The following is a 16,741-nucleotide window of genomic DNA, read 5'->3' on the forward strand; positions in this document are numbered from 1 at the left end:
CTATATTATCTATTCACATTATTTACAGATTCGTTCATATTACATTTTTTTATTTTTTCTCCCACCTCCTCCCACCACCCTTCCCTATCCCTCCCACCACTTTTCTCTCTATATCGTTATTTTTAACCACAAACACATTTTTAATCTTTATACAATATCTATGCTGGCTTCACCTTCTTCTACCCATTTCATATAAATTGCCAATTTCTCTTTAATTTCTTCTGTTTTGTCCTCCTGTGAACCTTCTTGGGTTATACATGCAATGATATCTGATTGAACTTGCTCAAATAAATAGTTATTCCAATTTTCCAGATTCCATTTTTTTCATCTCTCCATCCCCAGACTATTATCATTGTTTTAAATAGAATCATAGAGTTGGCAGAGACCTCATGGGCCATCCAGTCCAACCCCCTGCCAAGAAGCAGAAAAATTGCATTTAAAGCACCCCCGACAGATGGTCATCCAGCCTCTGTTTAAAAGCTTCCAAAGAAGGAGCCTCCACCACACTCTGGGGCAGAGAGTTCCACTGCTGAACAGCTCTCACAGTTAAGAAGTTCTTCCACATGTTCAGATGGAATCTCCTTTCTTGTAGTTTGAAGCCATTGTTCTGCGTCCTTGTCTCCAGGGCAACAGAAAACAAACTTGCTCCCTCCTCCCTATGACTTCCCCTCACATATTTATACTTGGCTATCATGTCTCCTCTCAGCCTTCTCCTCTTCAGGCTAAACATGCCCAGCTCTTTAAGCCGCTCCTCGTAGGGCTTGTTCTCCAGACCCTTGAACATTATAGTCGCCCTCCTCTGGACACTTTCCAGCTTCTCAATATCTGTCTTCAATTGTGGTGCCCAGAATTGGACACAATATTCCAGGTGTGGTCTAACCGAGGCAGAATAGAGGGTTTCCCTGGATCTAGACTCTATACTCCTATTGATGCAGGCCAAAATCCCACTGGATTTTTTTTTTATGATCATGCCTTCTAACCCTTCATCTAAGTCATTAATCAAGATGTTGAACAGGACCAGTCGCAGGACGGCACTCCACTCCGCTCATCACTTCTTTCCAGGATGAAGAGGAAGAATTGGTGAGCACCCTCTAGGTTCGTCCACTTGACCAATTACAGATCAACCTAACCATAGTTTTGCCTTGCCCACATTGGACTAGTTTGTTTGCCAGAAGGTCATGGGGAACCTTGTCGAAAGCCTTACTGAAATCCAGATACGCTACATCCACGGCATTCCCCGCATCTACCCAGCTTGTAACTCTATTGAAAAAAGAGATCAGATTAGTCCGACATGACTTGTTTTTGATAAATTCTTGTTGACTATTAGCGATGACAGCTTTTGTTGCTAAGTGTTTGCAGACCACTTCCTTAACAAACTTTTCCAGAATCTTGCCTGGTATTGATGTGAGGCTGACTGGACAGTAATTGTTTGGGTAGGTCTTGGTTCTTCGCAGTAATGTTTTTATTCCCTGTAATTGTCATTAGCATAAATTCCATATTGACTTGGATTGTTATTTTGAAAAGTTTTCCCATTTTTAATTATCTTTTCCCAAAAAGTTGTTGCATTAAAAACAGTCCCACCACATATGTGCATAAAAGCCTTTCTCTACTTTAGCTTAGTCCTGTCCCCATATTTGCTAGTTGAGCTGGTGTCCTGTATCATTTCCAGATAAATTTCCTAATTTTTCCATTTTAATTTTCTTGACCCCCTACTTTATTTCCTCTATAGTTTGTTTTGAGAGTGGCCCTTTCTTCTGCCATTTATTTTGTAATGTTCTTATTACATATTCATAGTCTTTTATCATCATTTTATATAATTCTACTAATCCTTTCATTGTCTTCTGGCCTTTCATAAATATGTTTTCAAACTCTGTTTTCCTAAACATTCTCCATATTTCTCCTGTTTAAGTTTGTTATATAGGCCTTATACTTTTATCCAATTTTTATTTCCCATTTTTTCTATTATCCTTTCAATGGGAATCAGTTGACCATTTATATTGTGCATGTCCGTAATGCAGTAATACCCTTTATCTTTCATGTCTTTCTACCCTGTAGATCTAAACTCTTTTCCATATAAGCTTTCTAGGGGTGTCCACTTTACTACTATTTCAGGCATCCAGAGTGGTTTCCATTTATTCCATATTTTTAATACTACTCTTCTACGACCTCTGGTTTTTTTTTAATGGAAACCTCTAGGTTTCCTGTAAGAATCCCAAGTTTTCACTCTCTATTGTTTACTGCATCTTCTATTCTACACCATTTTTCTTCTCTCCCTAAGCTGTTTTCTATCAGTGACTTTAATTGGAATGCTTCGTAGTATAATTCCAGGTTTGGCCCCCCACCCTAATTCTTCCTGGTGCATATAGTATACTTTATTTGGAATTCTAGGTTTCTTTTCACTCGAGATCCACACTTTAACAGTCCTGCCCCAAGTTTTTATTTGCCTTTGATTAATTTCTAGTGGGAGAACCTGGAATTAATGTTCTTAATTTTGGGATTAAGAACATTTTTTCTGCTTTTATTTTACCAAAGATATTCAAATTTTTCCTTCCATCTTTTCATGATCTTAAGAATTTTTTTCCACACCTCCTTATAGTTACTCTTCTTCATCTTATCTATTTTTTTGTATTGTCACTCCCATGTATTTTATTTTTTATTTTTCCTTTTCCCATGCCTATTTCAGTTATTTTATCTATTTCCACTTTTTCTAATTTATTTACTTTGAAGTACATAATTTCTGACTTCTTTGTATTAACCCTAAATCCTGTATTTCTCTCACAGTCAGTATAATTTTTAATTCCCTTATTCCCTCTAGGGGATTGGTTAATAACACCAGGAGATCATCCACATAAAGGTTTAATTTAGCCTCCAGACCCCAATCAAATTTACATCCCTCAATCTTTGCACTGTTTCTTATTCTCTCCACTAACACCTCTATTCCTAAATGTCAGGAAGGACATTTATCTTAGTTTATGGCTACATTCCATTCCCAGGAAACACAAAGAGCAGATGACCCCTTATCAGCCCATATTTCACTTCAATGTCAGGAAGGAGGATTCCAGCTTATGTTGTCTTTAGCTCAAAGACCAGATCCTGACACTAAAACAAAGAGCAGTGGTGTTAGGGGACAACCTTGTCTTACTCCCCTTTGAATTGGGAATTCCCCTGATGCTCCTTCATTTATTCTGACTGTAGCTGTTCCTTTTCTGTATAGTTATTTAGTTGCTTTAAGAAATAGGTCATCTACTCCAGATTTCTTCATAACCTCCCACAAGCACTCATGGTTTATTGAATCAAATGCTTTATGTATATCTAATTTTAAGAGAGCTAGTTTCTTTTTTTTTGCTTATGTTCAATTATATTTAGTGTATTTCTAATTGGGTATCCAATAAATCCACCTTTAAAAAATCCGTATTGGTCTGTTTTTATTAATTTTGGTAGTATCTTTTCTAATCTATTGGCTAATTTTTTTTCAAATCTATATAAATAAAAATGTAGTTAGTTTGTGGGATTAACACAACTCAAAACCCACTGGACAAATTGACACCAAATTTAGATGCAATGCAACTATCAGGCCCACTAGTGACCATCACTCATAAAAACACTGAAAAACACAGAAGAGACAAAAGCAAAAAATTAAAAAAATACAACACATGCGCAAAACTATACACACATAAATGCACGCAAACATACATATATACACATATACACAAATATATACACACACATATACATACACACACACACAAATACACACAAACACACATATATACACATATACACAAATATATACACACACATATATACATATATACACACAAAAACAGAAGTAAAGGAAAAAAAATAAAATAAAATAAAATAATACTAATAATTAAATTCAAATAGACAAATAAATCAATAAATCAAATCATTCAACGAGATGCGGGGGAGGGGAGAATAGAAGCAGGCACAGTAGGAACCACAGAAGGGAGAGAACAACTGGCAAAAACTGAAAGAAGAGAAGAAGAGAAGCCATCCTAAAAGACTGGATTACACTTAAAAGAGAGAAAATATTAGTCCTGGAAGGGTTCAGTCTAAGGGTTGGATGGCACGGTTATCTCTGGTATGAAAAGATAAAAATAGAGAAGAACTTAAAAAATCATTTTGTAAGAACTGCATTGATAAGGATATGGGAAAAATACAAGAACTCCTTCTATACAAAAACGCCAACTTGGATCTCACCCCTAGAAGCGAGCCAAAAGAGACTACTAGGTTGGTCGGAATGGCCAACATACAGCGACTTGTTAATGAAGAAGGAAGGGAAAATACAACTAAAGCCACAAGAGGAGATAACATCACAATACAAAAACATATCCTGGTTCCAATTCTTACAAATTAAGGAACATTTCAGTAAAGACTCAAAGATAGGATTCACGGATAAGGATGATTTCTGGGAACCCCTGATAAAGAACGGAAAGAAAATTATAACTAAGATCTATTCAAAACTACTAGAATGGTCCACCGAGACTGAATTAATAAAGGAATGCATGATCAAATGGGCCAGAAATATTGGAAGACCGATAAACTTAAGAGAATGGGTACAATTATGGAAACTGAAACTAAAATACACATATTCAACTGATCTGAAGGAGAACTGGTACAAAATGTTCTTTCGATGGCACATGACCCCACAGAAGCTGGGTCTAATGTATAAAAATATCCAAAATAAATGCTGGAAGTGCCAAACACATGTGGGAACATTCTACCACATGTGGTGGACATGCCCCAGAGCTAGAAAATACTGGAAAACAATACAGGAAGCCTCTCAGAAGATACTACAAACAACAATACAATTAAAACCAGAATACTTCCTTCTCGGCATTACGGATGAAGACATTGCACTTGAAAAAAATAAGGACAAACTATTCACCTACCTGACAACAGCCACAAGGATAATATATGCTAAGAAGTGGAAACTAAAAGAACTGCCAACCAAAGAAGAATGGGAAACTAAAGTATCCGAAATCATGGATATGGACCTATTGACATACTACCTAAAAGACCCAGAGGGCAAACCTATAAACCCAACAGACTGGACCCTTTATAAAAATTATAAGGAATCACAACGAAGCCCACTAAGATTTCATACTCCCAAGTGAGTATGAGTTATATAACTGAAAACAAGAAATTAGAGATTTGAAAAATCCAAAAAAGAAGTGACCAACATCAAACAAAAGTACGGCACCAGTGTGAAAACTAAAACTACCCAGGGAAGATAAAGGTGGAAGTCAACGAATAGAACCTACTTCAAACTTGAATTTCACTTGTTATGTATTTTTCTCTCTTTTTTTCTTTTCTTCTTTTTCTTTTCCTTCCTCCTTTTTCTCTTCTTTTTCTCTTTTATCTTCAACATTTTGTCTCCCCCCCCACTCCTCAATACATCCCTAACCCATCCCTGCACACCTTTATACCTAACCCTGCCCAATCACCCTCCCCCATTGCGATCTTCTTTCTGTTTTTAAAATATTTGTAAGCAAAATTATAATAAACATATTTTTTTAAAAAAATACTGAGATAAGCCGTGGTTAGATAACTGTGAAAGTATATGTGCAATGATTTTGATTCCTGTTCATGTTGTTAACGTGTTGTTAGTATTTCCAATTTTATTGTTTGTGGTTCTTTTTTTGGGTGGGGAGATATATCATGACCTTCTTTCCTGGTTTGTGTGGAACTAGGAAATTAGACCATGCCTTACCTTGCCTTGGCCTGTGCATACTTGAAACAAGGGAAAGGTTTTCCATGGAAATGGGAGCAATGAAGTGGGGGCAAGTTGAGGGATAGGATGTGTGAGGGTAAGAAACTGTCAGTTGGATTTTTGTTTTGTACCACACTGTATGCTTTTAGAAATAAAGCCTTCCCACTCTGTTCATGAGGTAATTTCTTCACCAGAAAGCTGCAAATCTGGACACCAATTGGAATTGATGGCAGCTTTAACGTGTCACAGCGAACATCTCACACAAATCCCTTTTAAGAAAAGAAAACTACGGTCTGGAAAACAGCGTAACTTGTGTTGAAGTCCCTTGGGATAGCTTTCATTATGCTAACGTATAATGTTGACAAATCTACTTTTTTAAACCTGGCAAATTGTAGTTTGGACCAATTTTATAATCTCTCAAATTGTGTTCCTTCTGGTAATGGTGCAGTCATGCCTTCCAGTTGATCTATGCAAAATGGCTTAGGAAGCCAGAAAGGAAGAGAAAAGGAACAGCACTCCAAAAAACTGATAATCCTGCAGGTTTGGACAAGAAACATGTTTAGGGAAACACCTATTGATGTGTGTGTGACATTCTGCAGGCAAGGGAAGGAATAGTTCAAAATAAAAAGAAATATGTACTAAGTTAGAAGCTCTAGCTAGAGCTTTCCAAACTGTGTGTCGGGGCACACTAGTGTGTTGCCTGGAGTTTGTGGGTGTGTCATGTAAAAAATGCTTATCCCACCACCACACATACACAAAAGTTGGTGCTGTTCAACTGTAGGTATTGTTCTAATTTTTATAATTGGCACAATTTGTTGGTTGAGGTGTAGCAAATGCCACTACAATGCATAAGTTTCCTCTATAGCCGCTCCATGCAGTTCATCATAAATATCATGGTCAAATGATGAACCGCATGGAGTGGATATAGAGGAAACTACACGGGATGTAAGTGCAAAGGAAACCAATTCCAAACCTTGTTTGTACAGTAGAGATAAAACTTACATATCCTGTAATTACTCAAGTCTAATGTGCCATCGAATCTAATGCACACCTCAATTTTCAAAACCCCAAAACCCAAAAAAGAATTTCTATATTATGCAAATCCAACATGCACCCTAATTTTGGGAAGGTAATTTAGTCAAAAAAGGCAAGCATTAGAATTGAGTAAATACAGTATATATTATACATTACTGAATATAATTCTTGAATATGTATGAAATTCTTATAAGGGGTTGGCTTAACCTCTGCTTTGCCAGTAAAACTGAATGACTGTGTAGCGAAAGGAGGCATGTCTAAGAAGTGTGTCACCAACATGAAAAGTTTGGAAAGCTCTGTTCTAGGACATTGAACATGTTCAGCTGCCTATGCCTTTGGAGCAGACAATTAGGAAGCCTTCTCCTTAATGTTTACCGTTTATACCCCTGAGTCCCCTTCGGGGTGAGAAGAATGGAATATAAATGCTTTAAATAAATAATAAATTAATGACTAAGCACTGTTTGGATGGTTTTTCAATTGTTTAATGCAGCATAGTGGGAAAGTGTGTTTCACTACAAATCTGTTTCAAGAACACATTCCAAATAAAGCAGAGGAATAGTGTATAACTTTGCAGAAAAATTCCCACAATACTCAACCAGTAAGCAAATAAACTAGGAGTATGAATTTGTATGAGACTGATGCTTACCTTTGGTTTTAAAAGCAAAGTTACAGTACTTGCAGACATATGGCCTGGCATCTGTGTGCGTGCGAATGTGTTTCTTCAGCATGCTGGGTTTCTTGCAGCGAATTCCACACTCCTCACATACATATTTCCCACGTCCACGGCCTCGCACATACACATACTCTTCGTTTGATTTGTACCTATGAGCAACAGGGTGTCATGGTGACAGAAACAAAAGATTCCTACCTTACAATAGTAACAAGTCTCTCATTCAAACACACAATCCAACAGCATTACTCATGGTTACAAGAAAAAATGTTGTCACTAGAAACTTGTTGGATAATGATCGAGGAATAATGAAGTTGCATGTATGGGGGATGAGAGAGTACCATAAGGTGCATGCATAGTTTTCCTTTATATGGCTACAGCTGCCCCATTAAACATCCTATTTTCATGCATGTTCTTTTCTTGCCATATGTGGGAAAAAAGCTGGTGCGATGCAAATCTTGAAAAGTTATTTAAACGTACCATATTTCCTCGAGTCTCATGCGCCATTGAATCTAAAACACAACTCATTTTTTTTAAACACTGAAACCACTGATTCATTATCTTAAGGGGTCTGTTAAAACTAACTCTTGTTACAGGTAACATACAGATACTGTAAAATTTTAAAAACAGATTTTGTCTCAATACAGTGTGCTTGGCTAAGACTGCATCACTTCTGCATACAAAAACAATCAAGATGCTGCAGTGTGTTTGGCTAAGAATGCATCACTTCTGCAAACAAAAACCGAATCAAGATGCTACAGTGTGTTTGGCTAAGAATGTATCACTTCTGCATACAAAAACAATCAAGATGCCATAGTTTGTTTGGCTAAGAATGCATCATTTCTGCATACGAAAACAATCAAGACATTACAGTGTGTTTGGCTAAGAATGCATTACTTCTGCATACAGAAAAACCAATCAAGATGCTACAGTGTGTCCCCTCCCCCCCCCCCCATCCCAAAAAGAGATTTGGAGTAAACCAGGTTCAAGACAAGTAGTCTCTGAACATAGTGGGGCGAAAGGAATAGGGGGAGAAGAATACTTCACAAGGTAAGGGTGGAAAGGGAGGGAAGGGAGGAAGAGGGGTCTAAAACAGGGGAGAGCATGAATTAGGGACCAGCCAAGTAGGAGTAAAAGGAGAATGGTAAAGAAATGGGGGAACATTGGAGAATTATATCTTTGAATTGTAAAAACTTGGGCTCAGTCTTTAAAAGGAAAACCATTACAGACTTGATTTATAAAGCTAAAGCTAATTTTGTATTCTTACAAGAGACCCATCAATCAAAACCAGAGGTGAATGAGCTTAAGATGCGTGGATCTGTAACATATATAAAATCATATAGAACATCCAAATTGGGGGTTATGGCTATTATAATTCAAAATTGATGTAAAGGAAACAAAGATAGATGAACAAGGAAGATATATAATTATACAAAGGACAATGGGAAATGAGGACTTCAATTTTGCCAGTGTATATGCTCCAAACAATAACCAAGTGGAATTTTATGAAACAATATTTTTAAAAAATAGAGAGAATACAGAAATCTTAGGAGGGGATTTTAATGGAATAATGGATGAGAAAATGGATAAATCCCACCACACAAAGAAAGGAAAAGGGAAAACACAAAATAGAATGACTCTAAGTAGAATAATAAGAAATAAAAATATGGTCAATATCTGGAGAATGTTAAAGGGAAATGAGAAAAGATTTGCATTCCATTTGACAGCCCATCAATTTTTTTCTAGAATTGATTATTTCTTTGTTTCACAGCAGGTACTACCCAAAGTACTAGATACTAGAATAGAGGTAATAAGATGCTCAGACCATGCATTAATAAGCTTGGATCTCCAAATAAAGAACAATTACGAAACATATAAGAACTGAAAGATAGGAAATGAATATTAGAGAACAATAAAATAGTGAAGAAAAAAATAGCCAAGAACTAGCACATATCTGGGAAATTAACTATAACAAGCAATGCTCTTATGCAACCATGTGGGACATGATGAAAGCAGTATCGAGGGGTCTTTGTATAAAAGAAGCATTCAATCTAAGTAGAGATCAAGAAGCAGAGAAAAGGAATTTAGAATTAGAAATCCAGGAATTAGAAAAGAGATACGTAAGGGAAAAGGATAAGCAAAGTTATCTTAATGCAATGGCTAAAAGGAAAGAATTGGATAAACACAACTTGGAAGAAGTACAGAGAGATTTATTATACACGAAAAGGGAATATTTTGAGTATAGCAATCAGAACTCCAGGGTGCTGGCTAAAGCAGCACAAGACACGAGGAATAAGAACACAATTGGAATTATAAAAGATAAGTGGGGCAGGGGAATCATATCAATGAAAGAAAAGTTAGCTGTCTTCCAAGAATTCTATCAAAAACTGTATACAGCAGTGGATAATCCAAACAACAAGATAGAGGGGGCTATAGATACATATTGGAAAATAAAATTACAGGAGATGGGTAATTAGCATCAGAAAAAGATAGAAGCTATAGAGAAATTGAAAGGGGGGAGGACTCCAGGAATGGGTAGGCTAAAATACTGGAAAAAATAGCCAAGAACTAGCACCTAGGACAGTGATGGGCAACCTTTTGAGCATGGTGTGTCAAAATTTGCCAAAGAAATGAGCATAATTCAGATGGTGTGTCACTTCAAGAAAAAAACCATAATTTCGCAATATTTAGTTTAAATAACAAGTTCCAGCAGACCTCACCTCTGAGGATGCTTGCCATAGATGCAGGCGAAACATCAAGAGAAATGCCTCTAGAACATGGCCATATAACCCGAAAAAACCCACAAGAACTGAGTGATTCCAGCCATGAAAGCCTTCGACAATACAACAAAAAATATATAATTGTAATTCCCACTTTCTCTCTTATCATGTTGTTCTACCTCTCTTTATGTAAATAATATCCTTTTTGGAGTGTTTATTAAAATATAATTTTAAAAACCCAACAAAATATTATTTATTTTTTAATTTAATTTAAATGTATTTCTAGCATTTAATATGGTATTAAATGTATTTCTAATAATAATAATAATAATAATAATAATGCAATAACAATAAAGTAACATTGCAAAATAATATTTTGATATTTAATTTACCATTTCATTTAAGGCATATATATATATATATATATAGAGAGAGAGAGAGAGAGAGAGAGAGGCATATATTAAAAAATATTTAAAATGCATTAAATTAAATGTCAAATTAAAATTCAAGTTACCATTTCATTTAAGGCATTCTGAAATAGCAAAGTATTATTTATAATTTAATTTAATTTAAATATGTAAATCCTTAACATTTAGGAAACAATGCAAAATAATATTCGTTTACTTAATAATTAAATAAACCAATATTATTATTGGGCTTGTTCATAGGGCTTGTTCTCCAGACCCTTGATCATTTTAGTCGCCCTCCTCTGGACACATTCCAGCTTGTCAATATCTCTTTTGAATTGTGGTGCCCAGAATTGGACACAATATTCCAGACCACATCTGGAATATTGTGTCCAATTCTGGGCACCACAATTCAAGAGAGATATTGACAAGCTGGAATGTGTCCAGAGGAGGGCGACTAAAATGATCAAGGGTCTGGAGAACAAGCCCTATGAGGAGCGGCTTAGGGAACTGGCCATGTTTAGCCTGAAGAAGAGAATGCTGAGAGGAGATATGATAGCCATGTATAAATATGTGAGAGGAAGCCACAGGGAAGAGGGAGCAAGCTTGTTTTCTGCTTCCTTGGAGACTAGGACGCGGAACAATGGCTTCAAACTACAAGAGAGGAGATTCCATCTGAACATTAGGAAGAACTTCCTGACTGTGAGAGCCGTTCAGCAGTGGAACTCTCTGCCCCGGAGTGTGGTGGAGGCTCCTTCTTTGGAAGCTTTTAAGCAGAGGCTGGATGGCCATCTGTCAGGGGTGATTTGAATGCAATATTCCTGCTTCTTGGCAGGGGGTTGGACTGGATGGCCCATGAGGTCTCTTCCAACTCTTTGATTCTATGATTCTATGATTCTATGATTTTGCAAAGACTTTGTATTTCTAGGTGCAAAGATTACTGCAGATGCAGACTGTAGCCAGGAAATCAGAAGACGCTTACTTCTTGGGAGGAGAGCAATGTCCAATCTCGATAAAATAGTAAAGAGTAGAGACATCAGACTGGCAACAAAGATCCGCCTAGTCAAAGCCATGGTATTCCCTGTAGTAACCTACGGATGTGAGAGCTGGACCTTAGGGAAGGCTGAGCGAAGGAAGATGGATGCTTTTGAGCTGTGGTGTTGGAGGAAAGTGCTGAGAGTGCCTTGGACTGCGAGAAGATCCAACCAGTCCATCCTCCAGGAAATAAAGCCCAACTGCTCATTGGAGGGAAGGATACTAGAGACAAAGTTGAAGTACTTTGGCCACATCATGAGGAGACAGGAAAGCCTAGAGAAGATAATGATGCTGGGGAAAGTGGAAGGCAAAAGGAAGAGGGGCCGACCAAGGGCAAGATGGATGGATGGCATCCTTGAAGTGACTGGACTGACCTTGAGGGAGCTGGGGGTGGTAACGGCCGACAGGGAGCTCTGGCGTAGGCTGGTCCATGAGGTCACGAAGAGTCGGAGACGATTGAACGAATGAACAACAACAACCTAAATATTAATAATAATTAAATATTTTTAAACTTGACATTTAATTTAATGCATTTTAATATTTGAATAATATAGCAAAGTAATAGTATTTATCATTCAGTTTAAATATGAAACTCCTTAATATTTAGGTAACATTGCAAAATAATAATTTCTTTCCTATTTATTTCTTAAAATGGCATAAAATAAATAAACAAATAATATCCAGTGGGCGCGTGTCAGTAGAAATGGCTACGAGTGTCAGTACTGACACGCGTGTCATAGGTTCGCCATCACGGACCTAGGATCATATTAATTTTAAAAAACAAAGATTCTACAGATCCTGATTCATACAGACCTATTGCCGTTATCAATCAAGATGCTAAAATATTGACAGCAATAATGACAAAGATATTAAATAGCTTTATACATAATTATGTTTTAAAAGATCAATGTGGATTTATTCCTGGAAGACAAATGTCAAACCCAGTGGGAAGAGTACTAAATGAAATCCATACAATTAAGAAAAAAAGAAAATTAAAGCAGGAATACTGGCCCTATATATATATATTTAAAGCATTCAATTACGTTTCATGGACGGCATAAAAAAATAGAAAACAAATTGGATAAGGAATGAGATTTAAAGGACTGATTGAGAAACTATACTCAACGAACTATGCTGCTATACAAGTAAATGATGGCCTTACGGACAAAATTAGATTAACTCGAGGAACAAGACAGGAATGCCCCCTTTCACCCAGCTTATTCATAATCATTATAGAAATGCTAGCAAATATGATATGAGAGGACATAAATATAAAGGGGATAGGGAAGGAGGGAGGATATAAGATATGTTTATTTGCAGATGATACATTACTAACCTTCAAAAAGCCATTAGATCAAATAAAAAGAATAGAGGCACATCTAACAGAGTATGGAGAAATTGCAGGCCTTAAAGTTAATTGGAATAAATTGGAAATCTTATTATTCAATCACACTAAAGAAGAGGAAGAGAAATTAAGAGAAGGGAGATTGAGAAGAATAAAAATAAGGAACTCAATAAAATATTTAGGAATTAACATATCTTAAAAATGAGAATTTAATTCAATTAAGGAAAAAATGTTAAAGATATTCTGGCTAAATTTGCCAAGTTTAAAATATAGAATCATAGAATTGAAGAGTTGGAAGAGACCTCATGGGCCATCCAGTCCAACCCCCTGCCAAGAAGCAGGGAAATTGCATTCAAAGCACCCCAACAGATGACCATCCAGCCTCTGTTTAAAAGATTCCAAAGAAAGAGTCTCCACCACACTTCGGGGCAGAGAGTTCCACTGCTGAACGGCTCTCACAGTCAGGAAGTTCTTCGTTATGTTCAGATGGAATCTCCTCTCTTGTCTGAAGCCACTGTTCCATGTCCTAGTCTCCAGCGCAGCAGAAAACAAGCTTGCTCCCTCCTCCCTGTGACTTCCTCTCACATATTTATATATGGCTATCATGTCTCCTCTCAGTCGTCTCTTCTTCAGGCTAAACATGTCCAGCTCTTTAAGCTGCTCCTCGTAGGACTTGTTCTCCAGACCCTTGATCATTTTAGTCGCCCTCCTCTGGACACATTCCAGCTTCTCAATATCTGTCTTCAATTGTGGTGTCCAGAATTGGACACAATATTCCAGGTGTGGCCTAACCGAGGCAGAATAGAGGGGTAGAATGACTCCCTAGATCTGGACACTATACTCCTACTGATGCAGGCCAAAATCCCACTGGTTTTTTTTGCCACCGCATCACATTGTTTGCTCATGTTTAACTTGTTGTCCATGATGCCCCCAAGATCTTTTTCACATGTACTGCTCTCGAACCAGGCATTGTCCCCCATTCTGTATCTTTGCATTTCGTTTTTTCTGCCTAAGCGGAATATCTTGCATTTGTCCCCGTTAAACTTCATTTTGTTAGTTTTAGCACATCTGTCTAATCTATCAAGATCGTTTTGAATTCTGCTCCTGTCCTCTGGAGTATTGGCTATCCCTCCCAATTTGGTGTTGTCTGCAAACTTGATGATCATGCCTTCTAGCCCTTCATCTAAGTCATTAATAAAGATGTTGAACAGGACCGGGCTCAGGATGGAACCCTGCGGCACTCTGCTTGTCACTTCTTTCCAACATGAAGAGGAAGCATTGGTGAGCACTCTCTGGGTTCGTCCATTTAACCAATTACAGATCCACCTCACCGTAGTTTTGCCTAGCCCACATTGGACTAGTTTTCTTGCCAGAAGGTCATGGGGGACCTTGTCAAAGGCCTTACTGAAATCCAGGTACGTTTCAATCTGTTCAGCTCGAGGATGTCGACAGGATTCTTGGGTAGGTGAGGCCTACCACATGCATCATAGATCCCTGCCCATCCTGGCTGGTAAAGGAAGCCAGAGGGGGTTTGGCAGAGTGGGTAAACGTGGTGGTTAATGCCTCCCTTCAGGAAGGCAACATTCCAACCAGCTTAAAACAAGCTGTTATAAAACCGCTGTTGAAAAAACCATCACTGGACCCCACTCAATTTGTCAATTATCGGCCAGTTTCCAATCTCCCCTACTTGGGCAAAGTCCTGGAATGTGTGGTGATCTCACAACTCCAGGATTTCCTGGTAGACACTGATTATCAGGATCTGGCGCAGTCTGGCTTTAGGCCGGGACATGGTACCGAGACAGCCTTGGTCGCCTTAGTGGATGATCTTCGCTGGGAACTTGAAAGGGGGAGTGTGTCCCTGTTGGTTCTGCTGGACCTCTAATCAGCCTTCGATACCATCGACCATGGTATCCTCCTGGGATGCCTCGCGGGAATGGGCCTCGGGGGTACTGCTTTGCAGTGGCTCCAGTCCTTCCTCGAGGGTCGCTCCCAGAAGGTGTTACTAGGGGACTCCTGCTCAACCCTGCGGCCATTGTACTGTGGAGTCCCGCAGGGCTCAGTACTGTCCCCTATGTTGTTCAACATATACATGACACCGTTGGGAGAGATCATCCGGAGTTTCGGGGTTCAGTGTCATCAGCACGCAGATGATGTCCAACTCTGTTACTCCTTCCCACCTGCTACTAAGGAGGCTGTTCAAGTCCTGAACCGGTGCTTGGCCGCTGTAACGGACTGGATGAGGGCTAACAGATTGAAACTAAATCCAGACAAGACAGAGGTACTCTGCCCCTTCCCTCCTAACTTTCAGAAAGCTGGGAAAATCTTGGCTTTGGGATATAGCATTTGCAGAATGATGATGGAGTCAATAACCGCTGACCACACCGGTGGATGGTGATGAATTTGTGATTTTACTTTGACAACCTGGCTTTTTTGTAATTGTATGATCTGTATTTTAATGTATTTTATGTATTAATGTATTGCGATGCTATTATGTTTATCCTACTTGTGTATGAATTTTCTGCTGTTAGCCGGCCTGAGTCCCTCTTCGGAGGTCGAGAAGACCGGGTTAAAAGCTCTAAATAAATAAATAAATAAATATGCTACATCCACAGCATTCCCCGCATCTATCCAGCCTGTAACTCTATCAAAAAAAGAGATCAGATTAGTCTGGCATGACTTGTTTTTGATAAATCCATGTTGACTTTTAGCGATGACCGCATTTGTTTCTAAGTGTTTGCAGACCACTTCCTTAACAATCTCTTCCAGAATCTTGCCTGGTATCGACGTGAGGCTGACCGGACAGTAATTGTTTGGGTCATCCTTTTTTCCCTTCTGAAGACTGGGACCACATTGGCCCTCCTCCAATCTGCTGGAACTTCTCCCGTTCTCCAAGAACTCTCAAAGATCATTGCCAATGGTTCCGAAACGACTTCCGCTAGTTCCTTCAATACTCTTGGGTGTAGTTGATCTGGCCCTGGGAACTTGAACTCATTTAGAGCGGCCAGGTATTCCCGAACGACTTGTTTCCCAATTTGGGATTGGATGTCCTCTAATCCCTCATCCACTCTATCTTGCTGAGGTTGAAGATGACTTTCTTTTTGTGAGGCAAAGAAGGCATTAAGTAGTTTTGCCTTTTCCCTATCCCCTGTCAGCATTGCCCCATCTTCTCCTCAAAGAGGTCCTATCACCTCCTTGTTTTTCCTTTTTCTACTGACATAAGAAAAGAAGCCCTTTTTGTTGTTTTTAATGTCCTTGGCAAGCCTGAACTCATTTTGTGCTTTAGCCTTGTGGACCTTTTCCCTACAGGTGTTGGCTATTTGTTTGAATTTTTCTTTGGTGTTTTCTCCCCTTTTCCACTTCTTGTGCATGTCTCTTTTGTGTCTTAGCACAGTTAGAAGTTCTTTGGACATCCATTTTGGCTTCTTTGCACTTGTCCTGTTTTTTCTCTCTGTTGGCACAGTTTGCAGCGTAACGGTTTTTGACATATAAGGCTACTCCGCCTCCTCTCCCCTTTGTTCTGTTTCTGTGAAAGAGGTTATAGCCCTCGACGTCTACATTCCAGCGATAGGAGTCATCCCATCAGGTTTCAGTGATGCCTATGATATCATATTTGTGATGTTGTGCTAAAAGTTGGAGTTCGTCTTGTTAATAGGTTAATCATAACCTATTGGAAAAGCATGACCTTGTTAGAAATCACAACCTTTTGTAAAGTATGATCTGTCTTGGAAGAGTTAAAAACTGAGTCAACCTTCCCCTTAATGGTAAATATCCACCAGTATTCATGCAAGGCAATTT

General features: G+C 38.4%; 1 protein-coding gene across 5 annotated transcripts in view; it reads right to left on the reverse strand.

Moving 5' to 3' along the window:
• The window catches only part of HIVEP3 (HIVEP zinc finger 3), a 182,260-nt gene that overhangs the window by 19,188 nt on the left and 146,331 nt on the right, over positions 1 to 16,741 (reverse strand). For all 5 annotated transcript variants that reach the window (XM_067473636.1, XM_067473637.1, XM_067473639.1 and 2 more), the window contains one exon: positions 7,416 to 7,591. In XM_067473636.1, coding sequence (XP_067329737.1) covers positions 7,416 to 7,591 — 176 coding nt within the window. The remainder of the gene's footprint in view (positions 1 to 7,415; positions 7,592 to 16,741) is intronic.

The sequence above is a fragment of the Anolis sagrei genome, chromosome X, assembly GCF_037176765.1.
Source record: "Anolis sagrei isolate rAnoSag1 chromosome X, rAnoSag1.mat, whole genome shotgun sequence".
Classification (NCBI taxonomy): Eukaryota; Metazoa; Chordata; class Lepidosauria; order Squamata; family Dactyloidae; genus Anolis; species Anolis sagrei.